This window comes from Taeniopygia guttata, chromosome 2 (genome assembly GCF_048771995.1).
Source record: "Taeniopygia guttata chromosome 2, bTaeGut7.mat, whole genome shotgun sequence".
In the NCBI taxonomy this organism is placed as follows: Eukaryota; Metazoa; Chordata; class Aves; order Passeriformes; family Estrildidae; genus Taeniopygia; species Taeniopygia guttata.
This window is the reverse complement of record NC_133026.1, coordinates 51,702,816-51,723,027: the sequence shown is the minus strand read 5'-3', so window position 1 is coordinate 51,723,027 and position 20,212 is coordinate 51,702,816. Positions and strand designations below refer to the sequence as shown.

General features: G+C 42.2%; 1 protein-coding gene across 2 annotated transcripts in view; it reads right to left on the bottom strand.

The window, feature by feature from the left end:
- Positions 1-20,212, bottom strand: part of EGFR (epidermal growth factor receptor) — a 157,682-nt gene that overhangs the window by 28,625 nt on the left and 108,845 nt on the right. For both annotated transcript variants that reach the window (XM_030265295.4, XM_002196432.7), the window contains exons 3-15: positions 18,676-18,862; positions 17,888-18,022; positions 16,071-16,139; positions 13,718-13,836; positions 12,151-12,292; positions 11,310-11,426; positions 10,634-10,760; positions 10,466-10,539; positions 9,187-9,277; positions 8,242-8,441; positions 7,068-7,200; positions 5,620-5,719; positions 3,558-3,715 (exon numbers count right to left, since the gene is read on the bottom strand). In XM_030265295.4, the coding sequence (XP_030121155.3) occupies positions 3,558-3,715; positions 5,620-5,719; positions 7,068-7,200; positions 8,242-8,441; positions 9,187-9,277; positions 10,466-10,539; positions 10,634-10,760; positions 11,310-11,426; positions 12,151-12,292; positions 13,718-13,836; positions 16,071-16,139; positions 17,888-18,022; positions 18,676-18,862 (1,652 nt within the window). The remainder of the gene's footprint in view (positions 1-3,557; positions 3,716-5,619; positions 5,720-7,067; positions 7,201-8,241; positions 8,442-9,186; positions 9,278-10,465; positions 10,540-10,633; positions 10,761-11,309; positions 11,427-12,150; positions 12,293-13,717; positions 13,837-16,070; positions 16,140-17,887; positions 18,023-18,675; positions 18,863-20,212) is intronic.

Genomic DNA, 20,212 nt, shown 5'->3' with positions numbered 1-20,212 from the left:
ATCAGTTCCCTTCCTTTTCCCACACAAATCCATCAATATCAAGTCTTGCAGGTTAAAGTAAAAAGTTGTTTGGGAAGAAATAGAGAGATCAACTTGTGCTTTTCAAATCCCACTTGGATTTCTGATTAATTTCACAAGTCAGAGAAGAAACAAAGCCCATAAGAATTATCCCTCCAGGACTATATATAACTATCTTTCTTAGTGTGGAATTTTATGATGACACCCTACATAAGTAACCCAGATTTTATGGAACCTAAACAACCATGTTTTCCATTCCTGAGTAATTTTTCTTCTGCTTACAGAAACCAAAATGATAAATGTGACCTTATGTTATGCAGTAACTCAAGATCTTATGGATGTATTAGATAAATATAACAGCAGTTGTAGTCTTTGATATATTTCTCTAGTTATTGCAAAATTAGTTCTGTGTACAGCTCCTGAAAACTACTTCATCCTGAACTACACATTTTACCCATCTATGTAAATATTACTTGTCCAGGTGCAGACACAGCAATTTATTTCCTAAATCCACCAAAATTTTAACAACCTTTTCCCCCACCTATAGTTCCTAATTTGATACAATACAGCCAGGTTGTCATGACTGATGAGCCTTTTAGAGGGGACTCACTGGATGTCACTATAACAGCCTAAGTTACTTTACAATCATAAAGGAAATGGAAAATAATTTTTTAATATTTTTAAACTTTACAAAAATTTTACTGTGTCCTTTCTTTCTAAGTAACCTTCCAAGAGTGACAAAAGCAAAAAATTTGTGCTGTGCTTCTGCAGCCTTCCCTCTCAGATCCCCTGGCCACTTCCTGATCTCCAAAAATCTCTTAGTATTTAAAATGAACACTGATGAGACACAGAGTGTTGATAGCAACTGTGGATGGAAGCAGGATGTGCAAGTCAGTGGTATTGGCTACAGTGGTGGCTTCTTCTCCTCCTTGATTATCCACTCCAGTGGCTATGTCTGAGTTTATTTCCTGAATTCTGTGAGACTGGCAAGGGAAAATCAAATCCCGCAACACTGACCAGATTAATTAAGATGGCGAGTGTCTTTAATTGATGAACATATGGGTTAATTCCAGGGATTTTGAGATGTTGCTTTCTTTAGCATAGCATGTAATTCTCAGCTGTACCTAGAGGCAGGGCAAAAGGAAGCTTGTGTACAAAATCCCCAAGAAAATACAGGAGAATCAGGAGAAAAGGGGTCTTTTGGGCTAAGCAGGAGAAAAAATCCTTCATTCTATTTCCTAATGAAGGCTGAAAAATGGATTCAGAAAAGAAAATGAGACTCAAAGAGATTCTTCATGGCGTTGCAAAAGAAGCAATGTATGACCAGTACGCATACCTAAAGCGAAAAAATGAAATTTGTGACAAAACTCAGCTGAGAAGAGAAGTCTTTTACTTGAAGCTTCTTCAAATAAGGAAAACAGAGAGAGATCCTGGGAACCCTTGCTTGCATGACTACTGAAGTCAGCACACTTAATCATGCTGATAAGATTTTGTGGGCTCTAGCCGTGAAATTGGACAGGGACAGAAATGAAGTTGTTTCTTGTCACGCAGGAATCGCTGAGACTGTGGTTTTTAAGGATGCAAAAACTTTCTGAGACAGATGTTTTCCACCCGCTGCTGAACATTCCCATTCCCACAGCAGAATGAGGGAAAGGCGTTAAAAGAAATGGCACTGCTGATGGATTGCCTTCAGAGGGACAATGCTGTGCCTGACTGCATGTTCCCATATTATAACCCTGACACTGGCTCCCTACCCATCCAGGGCCACAGATGTCTCATCTGTATAGCAAATACTGCAACACTACCTCCTTCTAGCTCTCTTGAGCCCTTCAGGGATACAGTCTATTTCATCTGCCACATTTGGGTATCAATTTGAATTGGGCTATTGAGCATGTTCACAATCTAACTGATGCAAACTCAGCCCAGCTCTTTCATGTGAAAGATGAAATTCATACTACTTTTTATGTTCTGCCTTGATAACACAGGGCCAAATACACTGAGGCATATGTTGGGTAACCATCATGCTAAAAATAATCTCCTTACTGTAACCTCATCTCCTGCCTGACTCTTATGGTTCCCCCATCCACTGTTAAAGCAAGGCAGGAATTGACTTCTCTAATCAATTCTGCTTGGGGAACTTGCTTGTGCACTAAGAGTCACTGTGTGGCTTGTTTTACATCCCTGCCTGGCAAATTATGTTCTCAAAATCTGCAATGGAGTCTAGTGTTTGATCTCACTACTGAGGCTGCACAATGAAAAATAAGCCTTGTTCATATGTGGTTACTCATTACACTATTCCACTAATCAGCTGCGTTTCCATGTGGCCATGGAGGATAGAAGGAGGATATTGGACCACTGTGGCCAGTAGGGACTACTGAAGTAATTAATAAAGAGCAACCTTATTATGATCCCTTTTCAACTGAGAAAATTTCTTCCTGGGCTTGCAGTGGGAAGCCCTGATAAGCCTTGTCTGTGATTATAGAAAAAGCAGAGGGCATTGCTGTAAATCCTGGCAAATCCAGAAAGCTGGTAGAACTACTGTCTGAAATCCATTGCACTGAATTTCACTATGAGCACTAGAGCAGATTCCACCCTTCATCTCCTTTTTCCCATGAAGGTGGGAAACTGGCAGTTAGCTAATATACAATGCGATGATTGCTCTGAGTATGTTACAACTCCTCTCTTGCAACACTTACTACAGGCATATTATAGAAGGATTTTGGATCAGACAGATTTGCAGAGTAAAAAGCAGAGGGCTGTGAAGGAAAATATACCAAACATGTTCAGAGCTTTTTGCTCTGAAAGCATAACAGTCCAATAACCAGCTCTCAAACCCTAAAACCTTTTCCTGTGCATCCCATGTCTTTTGTAGGTTGGAAATCAGGAGAGGAGACCATTATTACTTGTGATGTAGATTAAAGAGATCAATGCACACCTTGTTACAGGTTGCCAGTTTAAGCGTGTCCCCAAATGAGGAAAACATGGCTCATATAGAATGGATTTACTGTGATGCCTGTTAAAAAAGCCACACTCACAAGGCTTTAAACTCAGACCAAGTGCTAGTGTATGGAAAGAAGGAAAAAAAGAAAATCACCGTATTACCCCACTAGGATTTCCCTCCTGAAAGTTGAAAGGTGCACAGAAAAATGGGCCCCAGGAACCCAATATCCAGCAGATGTCACTGATGTTCCTCTCAAAACCAGAGGACACAGCAACAAGCCAGATGGGGAAAAAAGGGTGCATCACTGGTGGGTGAGTCCTGTAAAATTCTTTTGAGTTATCAAGCAAGCCTGTTTCAAATCCCTTAAACTATTTTTTTCTTTCCTTCTGCATAAAGACAAAGTACCACTGACCTTTTCCTACTTACAAAGTTTGCCACACTCTGCTTACGTTTACTATGCCCTCCTAACCTCTCTTGCTCCCTGCTAGTTCTTCTCAGTGGTTTGACATGGGATCATCAGGAGGAGAAGGAGCTCAAGACAAGCCGTTTCTCTGTTTCTTTTCTTCCCTGTCACCCTTCAGTCCCAGGTTTTACTTACCCCCGGGTGCAGTTTGGATGGCAGAGCTGGCAAACATTATTCCCATCAGCATATTTCCAGACGAGGGTGTCATTCTCACCCAGAACCCCTGCTGGGCAGGATTTCACACAGTGGGGGCCATCTATAAAATGGGCACACTTCATGCAATTGTCAGGGCCCTGCAGAGAGAAACAACTTGTTTGCAATGCCCTTACATCACCCTATTCAGGAGGATATTCAGAAGATAAATCTAAATGCCTTTTACTGCTGGAAGTTTTCAGCATTATCTGCTTTTATTACCTTGCTACCTGATATTCTTGCAAGCAATTGCTCTTGCAGGATGACCCATACAAAAGACAGTTCCTGCTGCTTAAAGCTAATATTTTCTTGCATTACCATGTTGCTTCTTTTCCCTCTCTGCCTTCGTCTCATAGGAAAACTTGTGTTTTGCATTTTAAATGGGAAAGAATTTAATGACACCTTGATAAGGGGTTAGCTGAAAAGGAGACAGCTTGGTTGCTACCTGCAATCTACTGTCACATAATTTTAAATAGTGGATATGGACCTCCTGATATCTCCCTGAAATACTGGAATCAATATATTATTTTTCTAGTTTCTCAGCACAGGCTCTTTCCTCTATTAGGAAGAAGCATAGGATGATGAAGGCAACCCAAGGAGTCCACGCATTTTTCTTCCCACTTTGAAAAACACTTACTTTGTATTTAAAGGCATTGCCTTTGGCTATTTTTGGCAGAAATGTTTTTATTAAGACTGTAACAGCATCATGAATGACCTAAATATTTTAAAGCAGGGGAACCAGCAATTGTGGGTCAAATTCTACTGTGGAGAAAAAACAGACCAGATCCACAGTGCTAGTTGCAGTGGGACAAAAGTAAGACTTGCTATAGGAAGATTATTTTAATCACTGTAATGTCTAAGGGCCACTATAATAGACTGATTACTAGATGCTAGGCAAATATGGAACAGGGGGTCACTGCCTGAAGAAGTTTATAATGTAAATAACATCCTTGAGGCCATGGTGCTAGGAGGGAGGATGGAAATGCTTCACATTACTGAGCAGTGACTCTTCAAACTGATGATGGGGGCCCTTGTTCTTGACAGGACAGGGTTAATTTTTGCAGTAGCCAGAAGGGGCATGGCTAGGACATGGGGGTTATTCTATACCTCCTCATGTATATCTTCTTCCCCAAGGGACAGGGAGAAGGAGTTTCTTCTGGGGAGAAGGTGTTCCTTCTGGTTGAGCAAGCATGGTAGAGGGAACAGTGGGGTAATGCTGGTTGTGAGCAATTACATGAGAATCCTTCACCTTTCTTGTACACTGTTACTAATGTTGTTGCTGTTACTGCTCCCTTTCTTATCTCATTACTGGAAACTCCAGTAAATTGTTCTTATCTCAACCCATGATTTTCCCCTCTTATGCCTCCAATTCTCCTCTCCAGCCTGCCACAGGGGAAGGAGGGGGAGGGAGTGATAGAGTGGGTTGTCCTTTGCAGAGTCTCAGTGGGACTACTAAATTGGGGTGTACCATTCCCAAACTACAACAATGAGCAAGGGTCAAACACTCAGAGGCTGCGGGCGGTGGCAAAGATGTTTAAAGATCTGGGTTAAATAACACAGAGGTGGACCTGTGATGGAAGCAAGAGATTTGATCTCAAAAAAAAAAAAAAAAAAAAAAAAAAAAAAAAAGAACTGGACTATTGCAAATAAGATCTGAGTTTGATCTAATGTGCTCATACCAACTTGTAAGTTGAGTGATTATATGTTACTCACATTTTTGCTGTATTTGCCAAAGTATTCTTTTAAAATACAAATTTTAATATTTAAAAAAATATTAAGGACTCTACAATGTCTGTAACTGTGGACTACATGTCAGAAAATAAAACTAACGCCCTGAGGTTTCCTATCCTGCTCCCTTGCCCCATGATCTTGACTTCTAACCACCCCCATTCTCTGTTTCACCTCAAATAGGGTTAAAATGAGACCTCAGGATTATCTGAACATGGCAAATACGTATTAATACGTGGTCTGAGGCTCAGGTTTGCTAAGAAGAATCTGCTCTTACAGGTCCAGTGCAGGTTGCATTGTACATGGTGGAGTTCTGCACCAGGCACTCAGGGTGGCAGGGGAGGCACTTGGAGTCCTTTTCAAACTCTCTTGGCTCCCTGGAAAACAACAACAACAACAACAACAACAAATAAATAAGTAAACCTCAGAAATAATAGCAAGTGATAAATTGTGGTCTTCTCTCCTTTTCCAGACTTTTCCACATTCGACTGAGATGATGATGGTACTCAGACAGGAGGAGGGACCCTCTTGGCTACACCAGTAGCACTTGCTCGGTACAAACAGGAGGACATAAGAGTAAGGGAAATTTGGTTGACAGTGAAACACATGACACTCCAGATTGCACACTACAAATTAGTTTACATTCCCTTTTAAGCTAATGTCACAGAATACTCACAACCATTTCTAGAGGCTTTTAAATGGTAGTGATGCAAGAGATCAGCAAAAACATTTCAAGTGATTTCAAGGCTACAAATAATAATTAGGAAAGTTAAACAGCAAGGCACTGATAATTAAATTCATGTCTTCTCTACAACACACAATGAATCATTAAAATATGAAAGTTGGGAACAGATGGTTTTAATAGCAATAAAGCTGTTCCACTTCAAGTAATGGTGTTATTAATTAAACTAAATCTACTCATCATTTGACACAAAATAATGACCTGATCTGCCCTTCAGGTTATAATAGCTGCTAGAGCTTTAAAAAAAAAGACAGCTGCTAAACTGCAAGCCACTAGAGAAATACAAATATCAGAGGCATTAGCACCCTGACAAGTACTTGCTTAATACTCAGGAGTTTTAAAAGTCAGACTTTGTAATTTTGCTGCTAGTAATGCCTTTTCCACCTACATCGTCTGCTGAATTGACACACAAGGCGTCTTTTTCCATGTCCTAAGTGAGGTTGAGGCAATAATTTTGTCTGAAATTGCTGCTCTCAGTCATTTCCAAATGAAAGTTCATTCTCCCTTGACTGCAAATTTTCAAACTGCAGGGGTGAGCTGCTCATCTGAGCAAATATAGGAGGAAGGAAGTCTACCAAGCAGTGAAGCCTTGACTCTGGGGATGACTGAGCTCCCAGAGACTCGAAATGGCTCTTGGCTCTCACCCGGTGTACATGACATGACAGTCACAGATTGGGCTTTAAGCTCCTTTCATTCTTATGGGAAGGAAGCCCAAGGTCTCCTTGGGCCTCCAGATAGTCTCCTTGAGGGCTTAAGGGGATGTTTTCTTAGCAGTCACCATGTCAGGAGCAAATTCCTAAGGCACGATGAATGTGGAAGGAGAGGTACCTTAGCTAGGTACTGTGTTCACAGCACATCTCTGCAAGCTGGGGCAATCCCATGCAACCAGAGACCCAGCTTCTTGCTTTCTAGCTACAACACATTTCAAAAACCAAAGCCCCCATACCGTCACCAAAACCTAAAGAACCCCTGAGACACCTTACCCTTGCAGGATGTTGCACTGTTTCACACATTCCTTCTGACGATCAAAAAACCTGCAGGAGAAGCAGTGGAAGGGCCCTGGGCCCCAGCAGCCTACGTCTGAGCACAGGGGGTCACAAACATGCTTGGCAGCAGCTGAGAGAGAAAGAGGGACAAGAAAAGACATGAATGTCAAAGCAAGAGAGAGGTCAAACTCAGTTCTCACTCCATCAGACCAACTGGTTTCTCCAACCTGTTCCTAAACAGATATGAATGGTTCTGGTAGAGTGGAAGAGGAATAATCATGCTTCTTTAAATCACAAAGCCTGAAACTGAGTGACATCTGGCCATTCAAAATAAGAATGATCTCCTCTGTGACAGTTTAACTTATGTATGAAAAAGTTAAGTCAGGCTGAGGGAGCTGGGGATGTCCACCCTGCTGAAGAGACAGCTCTGGAGAAACATTATTGGGGCTTTTTTTGTACTTGATGGACACTTATAACAACTTTTTAACAAGGCCTGTAGTGACAGGACATGGAGAAATGCTTTTAAATGAAAAGAGTAGATAGATTTATGGATACAATTAAGAGATAGTTACAATGGATGGTGAGACACTGGCATGAGTTGCATAGGGAATTGGTGGATGACTAACCCCTCAAAGTTCAGGGTCAGATTGGATGGGGCTCTGAGCAACCTGGTCTAGTGAAAGACATCGCTGCCCACAGCAGGGGAGGTTGGCCAACATGACCTTTAAAGGTCCCTTCTCACCCAAACCATTCTGTATTTCTATGATAAATTTCTAAAATACAACAAATTCATATTCTGCAAAAATAAATAATTCGATTTTGGCCCAGGACCACTGCAGTCAACAGCAGAATGGCTGAACAACAGCTTCAACCTTGTTAAAAAAGGCCAGGTTTAGTAGTTAGCTTTTGTGTCCTCCAAGTGATGTGGCTTCACTACATTCATAGTAGTTAAGAAGCTCCTAATTTGCTGGACAGCACAAAGTCCACATTTTGGTAGGAAAAAAAATCCCACTCTTCCCTCACCACTTTCATTAAAGCAATATCACTGATGAATTTTGTAGCCAGAGGAACATGGAGAAAAAAAAGCCTTGCTTGAATCATGAAAATGCAAGCTTACTCTTGCATTTCAGCATGAGCTTTGATGGTGATCAGGAATGCAGCACTCACTTACCACATTCATTTTTATCTCTATTCTGTAAAATCTTTGTTTTCTGGCTCTCAGTTGCAAACAAGCTGTGCCAGTCCATGGTGTCAGCATAGCAGAGGTTCTTGTTCCTCATAATGGCAACATCTCCATCACTTATTTCCTTGAGGGAGCGCAGCCCTAGGGACTGTATTTTCAAGTTAACAACGGCTAGGGAATACTGGCCACTAAAATGGAGAGGGACAAATAGAAAAAACATGCAAGAAAGGTAATTAGCAAGCAGGATTTACTCAGCATGCTTTTATTTTAGTTGTTAAATGCATCCTGCTGTGAACTGCATTTTCTTCAAGCAAGGTTCTGCTCAGCCTTCTAAACTTAATGCCATGTATATGCCATGCCTATTATGTAACAACTGCAATACTCACATCTGGTTTTGCAAGGGTTTTCTAAGCTAAAATGTCAGGACACACATGTTCTGACAAATGATGTAGAACAATGGTTGTAGGTAAAGCAGCTATTATTTTGTGCTTGTCCACCAAGTCACTCTTCCACCTAAGGCAAGCTTAGGAGGGTACTTTGAAGCATTGCTGATGTCTGCACTGCTTGGCAGCCTCCATCCACGACTGCCCAGCTACCTCAAATCCCACAGTGCTTCTGACCACATTTTGACTTACCCCAGACTGTAAAGAGCGCTTTCTGTCCTGCTTGTGCTTCCAGGATGGTGGGGGAAGCCCTGGTCCTGAAAGCAGGCTCAGGGAAGCCCTCCATAGACGGCACAGAGCTGAGGGTCTTTACTCCCAGGGCACATCATCTATGCTACAGAGATGGTGATCTACTCCTTGCAGGGTTTGCCCCGTTTTGCATCAGTTTTGGGACACCTGAGTCTCACACTGCTTGCAACCTCGGTGTGCTCAGACAAGAGCAGCTCAAAACAGGGTTTCTCAGAGTGGCTGTGGCACATGATTTACTTACTGTTGCTTTGTTCTGCCTCGTATAATCTCCAGATTTTCAAAAGCATAGAGATCAGTAGCATTCTCAGGCCAGGCTTGAATCAACAAAAATCCTGCAAGAGGAAAAGAAGATTAAAAAATAATAATCATGGAAATAAACTTACTGTTAGTGCTGGCAGCAGAGCCTTCTCCTGTAGCAAATCCTGAACCAGGAGAAGGCACTTGTACTTTCCCTATGCTTATCTGAAGGATATCAATGTCTAACATGACATTTTAGGGAGCAAGGAGATATTTTTAAACCCTGTTTTATAAACAGTTTACTTCTCAACCCACTGTGAGGGCTTAGGAGCACAACAGAGCATGTTGGTGAGCCACACATCCTGCCACACCAAGTCACCAGCAACAATGGCTCTTGCCAGTAGATACCCTGGCTGAGAGGCTACAGACTCTGCATCTGTAGGAGAAAGACAGCACTCCATCCTGTTTTTCAGTCAGCCTCAGGGAAGAGGAAAACTGAAAAGCAGGAACAGAGCAGAATAGATACTTGTAGTGGATTTTCTGAGGCAAGCAGAATTCCCTACTCAGCTGAGGTGTTTTGGGAGGAAGGGGAGAACTTGGAAAATTTCAGTCTGCTGTATGAAGCTCTGCAGTTAGTCATCGCTACCCTGAAGGGAACCACACAGTGAGAGAGCAAGAAGAGGAGAATTGGAGTCATGTCTGTAGACACAGCCCTGATGTTACATTCATTTCATAATGGGCTGAATGCAATTACTTTTAATTGATACTTGGTGCAAGAAGGTGGCTGAGTGCTCCACTGGCTGCTTTGTGCTCATGGAGACACATTTACCCTAAGGAAGAGCTCATCAGGCTGGAGAGGGTGTCTCCATAAGGATGATGCAAGCCAATGAGCATGCTTCCCTAAGGAGCTGCTGAAAGGTTTTCCACAAATAGAAACACACTGGGCTTTTTTTAGCTGGAGTGGCACGCCTCTGCATCACCACATGCTTCTTGGGTGGCTGAGGATCTCCACTGCTTTTACTCTTCTCTAGGGCTGACAGTTCAGCAGAAGAGATGTTCTGGCCAAACCACACACCTTGGATGAAAGACCAGTATGGGTTATGTGGGCGTAATGCTGGCAATGTGCTGCTGACCACCTTGGTTAAGAGTGACCCTTGTTAGCTCACAGACAAGAAACACTTTGCATGCACTTCCCTTCGTGTGCTTAAAAAAATTCCCTCCTCCCCATTTGTGTTTTTGGCAGTATCAGTCAAAAAACACCTCAGCTTAAATTCATTGCTAACCTGATATTTCTTTGACTGTTTTGAAGACATCCAATTTCTTGGGATCCAAAGGTAGGGTCTTTGTGAAGGCATCACTGAAACGAACAGAGAAATTGTGAAAAGAACAGCTTAGCCTGGATTGTCTCTAGCCTTTTTCTTTCAGTGCTTGATGTCCAGCAGGTAACTCACCCTAGAAACGCAACTGGGAGAATGCTGACATCCCCATTGATCTTGGTACAGTTTTTGAAGGAGTCAATATTTGTGGCATTTATGGAGAGGATCCCTTTAAGTTCGCCTATTCCGATGCCATTGCACACTATCAAAGGAGAGATACAGAAGTTAGGGGGGACAAAAGTGAAGCCCAGTCACAAGACAGGGTAGAAACATGGAGGTGCCACAAGTTCAGAAAGAATTCCTGTATGGCCAAACCTACCACTCTAAGATGAGTTCACTGATCTTTTGCCCAATTTTTGATTTTCAGAAAGTGCCACAGGATAACTATTTCCTGCTTGCCCAGCCGTGCAGCTCTGGTCTGAGCATCTTTGCACACAGGCTTTGGCACATTCCCTTCTTTGTCCTATTTCCATTCCCCTTGATGAGACACTGGGAAGGACAAATGGAGGAGAAGGCTGACTGCAAGATATACATGCACACAGTTTATCCACTGTACTTGTGGTGTATCCCACCTGGACAGCATGCTCCACAGTCATGCTTCCTGATCAAGCCACTTGTCAGATCTCCAAACTATTGCTGGATCTGATTTATATTGAATTTTCACTTAACTAAGATCAGAATTCCCTGCACTTTTCCTAGTAAGTTCTCTATCATCCCAAAGCCTCACTGGATTATTTCATGCTTTTTATACCTTTGCTGCATAGCCCATCACACTTTTTACACTTCCGAACACCATTTTCTTCCACTTCATAAGTATCAGCATTGCACGAGCGAACGCAGGAGCCATGGTCTGTCACCACGTAGTTGTCTGGGGAAAAAAAAAGGATACTGACTTAGGTGACTGAAAATACAAGAGGGATGACTAAAAGGTGACTGAAATACAAGAGGGATGCTTTGAGGTCCAGACAAGCACCTAAAGACTTGCAAGAAAAAAGGGCTTTGAGCTTTTGGTACACTCAGGAAAGTACAGGCATTAACTATGAACGTCACAAACATCATTTGAAGGTAGATGAACACACAGCACTATCACCATTTTACAGGGAGGGGAATGGTCACAGAAGGATAAAACAACATCCATGTCTTGGTGGATTAAAAAATACAGAAATGGAACAGCAAGAAAGGAAAAGCAAGTATCTGTAGAGAAAACAATGATCACAGGCCTTGAGATAGAGTCTTAAAATCAATTACTTTTTAACAGTCCTAATTAAGAACCAGTTAAGAGTTGACAATGCTTTGGTAATCCATAGCATTGATCCCATATAGCCATTGTTTAATGTTTTTTAGAAGATGCCTTTCTCTTCACCAAGAGAAAAAATTTCAGAAGTCAAAATGCAACGATTGAAAACCAGGCAAGGTGATGAATGCAGACTGTTTCAAGAGGCTCACTTTGTCACCTGTTCTCAGTTCCCATTTAAACTGAAGAGAACAAGCGCTCTTTCACCTGACCACAACACAGTGGGATTACATAAGACCCTTCCGTCTTTTCTCCAACTCCCCACCTCCTCTGGGGCTGCAACCTGAAATGAACTTACGTGGACATTCCTTCACACAAGTGGCTCCGAAGCTGTATTTTCCTTCAGGGTTCACATCCATCTGGTAAGTGGTGGGGTTATACAGGACCAATGGGGGACATGTATCCTTGCACGTAGCATCGTCCCGAAACTTACGGCATGCCTGTCATTGAACAACAGCACCCATTAAACTGCCTTTTTCTTAAAAAGTGACAGTGATTTTACATCAGATCTTCAAAACCCTCTGATGGCCTCATCTGCTTCCTGCTTAGCTGTAATGGAAACCCCAAGCAGCTACAGATATGGTCCCTCAGGCTTTGAAGTTGAAAGGTTGCTTCAGGCTGGGCAATGGAGTTCAGTATTTTTTAAAAAAAGTAACCATGAGCTTTTCTTTTTCTGAACCAGAAACCTTGGCACTCTGGTGGAGAACTGCTGAGATTCACATGGGAACAGGAGCAAATCTGCATGCCTCAGACAGAAAAATTTTCCCTTACAAGCAGCAACCAGATCAAGAGAAACTGTACTTTTCTTGGCCAGTTTTTAATAACCTAAATCAAGTCAAGTCTTTTCCTGCCAATTACTGACTTTTCTGGCTAGATATTAAACTCAAGCCATTATATCTGGCTGCAGGTAATGAACAATTTAGCAGGCATTTATGAAGGGCAAATTGGTTCTTCCAATCTAAATCTGCATTAAATTAATAATGACTCTCTTTTTCTCTTTCTTCTCCCCTGGCTTTCCAGAGGAGAGAGGGTAACTGTCTCCTCTGTAAGCCAGTAAGGGGATCATAGCCATCTTAAAAGGAAACCAGAAATAGAGGTAACAACAGTAAAATCCAGCCTGGAAAATTTCTATGGTGATTACTGAGATGTCACTTAATTTTGAATGAAGTGTAGTGAAAACATGGGGAAAAGTTAAAACCACAGCATACATCAAACCCCTGAAACTCCCATGGAAAAGCTATGGGACCTTTATTCCCTAAAGAACCTCCATCTGTTTCTTCTCTCTTCACTGCCCCAGGGCTCCCCAAATACAGTGCTTTTGTGTCAAGTCAAAAGTAGAACGAGAAACCCAGATTTCATGTGTGAAGTTCGGTGAAATGCGAAAAAATGAAGATCCATCACTTCTTTACTTCCCTTTCAAGTTCTTGCTGTAGTAAACCAAGATTAGTACTGACTAGTGCTAAGGAGTACAAGGCAAAGCTGTGCTGGCCTGGATAACTGCGGCACCGTGGGGGCTGCTGTGCACCTGTGGACTTGTTCATATGGGGAAGTTGCCTATGGCAAACACTTAGATGCTCTGCAACAACGTTGAGCTCACTGGGCAATCAAAGGCACTAACACTGGTTTGGAACACACTAGGAAGGTCCATGGGCAGAGTCAGCAAAGACCAGCAAAGGATGCTGTGAAGTTCACATCATTGTCCCTCCCAACAACCACCCATGCAGGGAAGCCCTGGAGCACCCTCCAGGTTAGCATCTCTCAGGAGGCTTTCTGGGGTGAAGAAAGCTAGGGGACAAGCAGCTGAAAGCCCTGCTCGCTGTGTCAGGGCTGAAGCCATTGTGGTGGTGGTGGAGCAGCATCATTACCAGGCAGTCACTCTCCCGAGGCCCGGTGCACCCCGCGGCACACTGGTTGTGGCAGCAGTCGCTGGGCACCTTTCCCCTGCACCGACCAGAGCACTGCTGAGCACAGATGACTTTTGTTACTGGAAGATACAAGAAAAAATGAAAAACATCAGCTGTACTTGCTGCAATGAGATCAAGAAATATGGAGAAAAGGTCTGGTGCAGGTTCTGTGCTAGATTTTCCTCATGGGACGTTCTGTCCTCATTTAAGGCCAAAGTTTGGGAGGGGTGAGAGCGAGTGTGGGTGGTGGTAAGAAGGGGTCATGTTCAGCCTGTAATTATCTTGGCTCTTATGAGGTGCTAAGAACTCTGATCCCAGCCAGGAAATATGTCCTGCTTAGAAAGAACAACCCTATTGCACCAATGCCCAGACCAAGCAAAACTCTGTGACAGAGCCATTGCAACAGGGTAGAATCTGTCTCCACTTCACTGAGAAAATTTACAATTATTGGTGCTAACTTTGGGAAAAACAATGTGACAGAATTGACAGGACTCTGTAATATAACTGGAAACTGTACATTGTAGGTGTGGTGCTGTGAAATGTCCCTTTAATACACTAAAATATTTCCAAAATTTGCAAAGATAGGGGAGACTCACTCAGCAAGCAGATTTCATATACACATTGAATCCTTTTTCCTTAATGTTCAAATCCTTGGCCAAATTTTATCTTCATTACATAACTCCCTTAGGGTTTGCACCAGTGCAACAACCTGAAGGAAAAACTGGCCCATGTCCAGCTTTTTGCAGGGAAGCAAATACTGCCTGCAACATTTTGTTGAGAACTGGGAAAGCTTCTCCATTTGACTATCAAAGGAGAGAAAAGGATAACTAGAACAATTTTAAAAACCCCCACAAATGAATGGCTACCATGTTTTTGTACCAGAGACCCAAAATGGGATTGTTTGTTCTCTAAAGAAAAATAAAAATTACTGATCCATGAAGTCTGGCATAAGGTGCTAGAAGAACCTGATGGCTACTCTGCTTCAAACAGCGTCCTGAGCATTTCAGCTATGCACTGTGCTAACTGTCATCAACTTCACAGTTGGCACAAATGAATTACAATATTATCAGAAATTCCTGTAAGTCTGAAAACCATAGCTGTTAATGAACAGAAAATGATTTCAAAAAATAGCCAGCTACAGGGCATATAACAGTGATTTTTTAAAATCATATATTCTTTTTCCATTACACAGTTCTGTATCCAAACTGTATTATTTTATTTTTTCTTGTAGACCTGTAAGCAAGGTAGTATTTTTTCAAGGAAACAGATTATTTCCACAGTATGCATTAGCCTCTCTGATGGCAGCTCCTCCATTCAACTAGAAACAGGGGTAATAAAAAGCACATTGTTCTACATCAACAGCATTTTGATACAATTTTTTTTCATAAGAATTAGCAGGGGAATAAAGCACCTCATCACTTTGATAACTATTGACTAGAGTTTCCTGCTGGAAACATATATTACATCAAACATTTTTACTTCACATAGAGTATCCCATGTTCATTTCCAGAAGAACGAGATGTATCCCCCAAACTTTCCCACATATGGAAAGGCAGGATACATTTTCAGTTGGCCAGATTCTCAAATGACTGGAGAGGCGAGCAAGAGACCACAAAAGATTTTGTTTCATGCACTCATCAACCTCCTGATTCCAGCGAGGGTTTGTAAACGCTGGAAGCTTGCAGGACTGAGACTGGAGGTTTTGCAAGGTCCTGGGACAGCTGTGCAGCCTCAGCTGGAGGAACCAGCCCAGGAAGGGTTTTGTATGCACAGCCACCATCCACCCAGAGAGCCATACTGCAGAGCCAGCTGACAAAAACTGAAGCTTACACTGTATGAAGACAGCAAAGGAGCAAATATGCTCCTCTTTCCTCAAGCTCTATGCCATACAAATTTGGCTTGATATTTGCAGACAAAAAACATAGGTTCAGGTGACTATTTGCAATGGAAAACTGAATGTAGGATGTTGCTTCTATCTGCATTACGTCTAGATCAGCAGTTTTTCCACTGAACTTTTCATAAAACAAACCTCAGTGTATTTCCCCACCTTTTAAAGAAAAAAAAAAAAAAAAAAACAACAAAAAAAAAAAACCAAAACAGTGAAACAAATTGTCACGGTGTTCCTCCTCAACCTTTACTTTAGGAAAAAGAAACTGTTGCAAAACCTCAGGCCCTTGTAAATGGATGTTTCTGCTGCTCTCTTAGTATAAAGCAAGCATCCTATTTGCATAATTACTGTTAGTTTTTCAGTAGACAGAAATGTAATATGTATGTTAGAGCACATAAGCTTTTCTTAACTAATCTGCAGGCTTACATGTCTGGCAGTTTTTTTCACCAGGGCCCCAGCAGTGGTCTTCTGTGCAGTTCTGATGGCATTTGGGACCTAAAACACAAGAGGGAGAATAATATTCTGTAAGCAAAGAAAATAACAAGGTACCATGAACAACAGAAAACAACGACTTGAGATTTCCTTCCTGATAAACCAGGGTAGGAAGCACCTATATAACAGTGCTCAAAAAAATTGAGAGCTGAATTCGTTTTCCTTTGTCCACCTCTGCTTTCCTACGTGCAGTTCTCCACCTCCACACCTTTGAGCAAGAGAGTACAATACCCAGCCAGTCTAGCTTACAAAAGAGGCATATTTTTCCCAGGAACAGGAATCTCAGCTCCTGCCCATCTGGCCCTTCTGCTGGGGTTTTCATGCTATGGCAAGTCACCACTGCCTTGAAGTCAGGCATGTGCCAGCTGCTCACTACAGGCCACATGTAAATCAGTGTTTCTGAACCAAGCAGTTCTAAAACAAAAACAAATCCAACTGGATTCACGGGCAACTGCCAGCTACTCTGACCACAAAGTAATTTGACTTGTCTGCTTTGTGCCCTCCTCCCATCCTCTGCCAAAAATACTCCTTGTGCAGGACTACGCTGCAGATGGACAATTAATGGAGAGGTGGGCAGGATGGACGGACACCTTGCCTGACCTTGAGGGTTCAGTGCTGGATTCTTTCCCATTCGTCCCTCCTCGCTCTATTCTTTCTTCTTCTTTCTCTTAATGACAAGCAAAGTCCCAGAGAAACAACTTATTTTAGAGTATGGGATCATTATTAAAGTCATAAAAGGCTGTCTTAGCAGATTAATGTGGAATTCACTACATTTTAAAGACATTTCCTACTAGAGTGTTTCTTCCCACTAACAGCATGTGATTCTCTTTCCCCCCGTTAGCCATCAAATAGCTGAACAAATGCCAATACTTGTCTAAGAGTGGATTGATTTGGTGTGGGACCAAAGAATTTTTTTTAAGTTGAAAAGTTAAAAGTTAACATTTCTGTGGTGTTCAGAGCCAAACTCCTGTGCTGACATGTATAGTTTGCAACTCCTTGATTACACCAGGGCTCCATAGAAAAATAAGTCAACACAAAAGTTGGCTATTAGCTCTCAGGCAATTATGCAACTGGAAGAAGATAAAGAAAATATGTTTTCCTGCCAATTTATAGTGCTAGAAATGAAATGCTCAGAAATGAAAATAAACCCTCCTTTCTGTGAAATGACTGGGGATTTTACGAGGGATAGGGCTAAAGGATTAGCTTGAGCCTGCTCTAAGCATATGCTGTACAAACTTTTAAATATCCCCTCATATCCCTGTTGACCTGAAATTCAGATTTATCTACCTGTTTATTATTACTTTTGCCAGGGTAATCTGTGCCGTCCAAAACAGGAGAATTTTATGGCATTACTTGGGCTTGAAAAAAGCTTCAAGTAACTCCATGAAGCTACCCATATGGTTTTTCTAGATCAGAGCCTTAGACTGTAAACAGAAGATCACTGGAAAGCAAATGAATGTACGTTTTTCTGAGCAGTCTTTCTGAGCTGAGCACATATGCACGGCACTCTCTTAAATCAAGAGGAACATTCCCAAGAACTTTGCTGAGCTATGAGTTAAGGACCTAACCATCATGAAAAATTCTACCTTAGGCCAGTGGTGCAGAAATGAAAGTACTTCTCTTGGAACAGAGCTTGGTGGCCTTTGTTAGAAATTGTTGGACCAGGAACCCACTGGATGAAAGACAGGATGTTCATTTTACCCTCTAAAATGGAGAGGGACACATAGCACTTTTGGTAAGTTAATACTCACAAGAAGACAGGTTGCTCGCAAATTCAAGCACTGTGGGAGGCTTCTTGCTTGTGTCAATGATGTCATTCCAAAGAACAGTGTCCATGTTGCATAGTTTGGGGTTGTTGCTGATTTTAACACCTCCATTAAGAATTTCTGTTACAGAAAAAAAAATTGCTAAGTGAAGCAAATCCCTAATTTGTCCCAGAGACATCCCTAAAATGTCTCTGATCTAAAGAAAGATAAATAAATGACATATTTCTCCACCTCAGTCACAGGATACTGACAGAAAGGAACAATCTGCAGGGCATCAGCACTCCTGATGGTGTAACTAACACCAAAAACAGACCAACAGGTCCTGGAGACCAGCTTTTCTCAGATGCCACCAAGATGCCACTATGTGTAGTTTTCTGCCTGGTGCCACCTCTAGGGCCCACATTGCTCAGCAGAGTAGACACTGCTGGTGTGCCCAGCCAGAGACCATGTGAGACACACATATTACCAGTTCCCACAGGGATCTAATAGAAAATATTGATATCTATGCACTGGAATCAAATAATACAAAATAACAAATGGATGCTTCTTTGCCAGTTTCGGGAGCAAAGATGAATCTTGATGAATTTTCTTTATCTTTTGCAGAAGACTGTCTAGCAGGAAAACAATTAGAAAACTACATTCAGATCCTTGCTTTTAAAGCAGGTTTTGGTGGCCTGTGACTTTGAGAGGCAATCTCCAATAGATCTTGACACCAATAAGCTGACAGTTGAAGTTGGCTTTAGAGGTGCCTCCACTTCTTGGCCATGTCTCACCTGAAAGCCGCTTCATTGGAAGCTGTCGGAGTCCCTGGGTTTTATTCATGTGGTAGTTGGATAAAACAGCCAGGGCGTAAGAGTTGTCATACAGCACATTGCCTCGTATGATCTGGAGGTTTTCAAGGGGAATGACATCCACCATGTTAAGGGCGATGAGCACGTAGCCTGCAACCTCCTGTATTGTCTGAGAGAACAACAGAAGAAACAAGGTGCTTAATCCATACTACTCTTCAATAACTGCTTTCCTCCTCCCACTCCTCCAATCCACCATCTTTCAATTTCAAGGAATGACAGACCACCTAATCTCATTAAAAATAAGTCAATCTAAGAAGAAAAAGGGACTATGTGAAAAACCTTGGTGGTTAAGCATGTATAAACTCGCTCTTTCAGCAGCTGCCAAAGGTCCAGAATACCCCTGTTCTGTCCCCAAGTAAGGGTAAGTGGGGCTTTCTAGGGGAGGCAGGAGAAAAGGGCAAGCATGCATGCACACATGCATGCACACAACTAAGTGTGATGCTTCCCATAAACACTTGCCTAGCCTTCAAAAACTGGTAGCACACAGATGCCACCTGATTCAGGCTTTTATATGGTCTCTTCTGTTCCCCTTCTCATGCTCATCCAAGGGGAAGACTAGGCAACCTTCTCCTTTCTAAACAATATATATCTTTACAGGACAAAAAGGCAAGTGAGGTAATATTCCTGCATGTGGGTTTATTCCTATCTTGCACTGTGAAATGTATGCATTTTTATCCCCCACAAAAATCACTGCAAGTGAAAATCCTTCACGCTACTGAGGATATTTTCATTTTCTATAAAGACTACCAGTAAATTTTCAAGAGACTCGTTACCTTCCTCAGAAACCTGAGCTCTGTGAGCAGGTTGTGTTTGGGAAAGAAGAATGGCAATACCATCATATTTTTAATCCATATGTTCAAAATGTAGATTGTTTGACATTGCTTGTTACTTGCTGGTGGAGAACCTGGAGGTCCCCAAGTCAGCCATGGCTCCTCCCCATGCTGTGCCTGTGTTTTAACATCCATCCTCTCTTCTCTCCCTCCTCAGCTTGCCTTAATTTGCCCATGAACTTGTGCACAAAACAAATGTTGAGATGGGAGTAGCCCATGTGTCAATCACTTCAAGAATCCGTGTGGGAAGTTATTGCACAGGACTTGCCTGCCTGCTGAGGGTGTGAGCATTTCAGGCTGGAGAGGCACTCACCACCATGGCAGAGAAAGGGATCACAGTTTGGAGGGCAGGGAAAAGGCCTCCACACTTCACAATCTGCCACTTTGCCCTGTCAGCACCACAAAGCCTTTTGCTGTCTGAGAAGTGAAGTAATAGGTAAGGATGTAATTCTAATTATAAATGAGAAGAAACCCATCTGCATGGCACCCAACACAGGCTGGCAAGTGCTTTAAAAGCTATTTCTCAAAGTACCTGATTTATGTAGTAAGGCTGAGCGCATCCTGCAGCCTACAGGTATGCTTAGACTGTAGGAGGCGATTCCTCTGATCTTAACTGGCTGTGTTTTTGG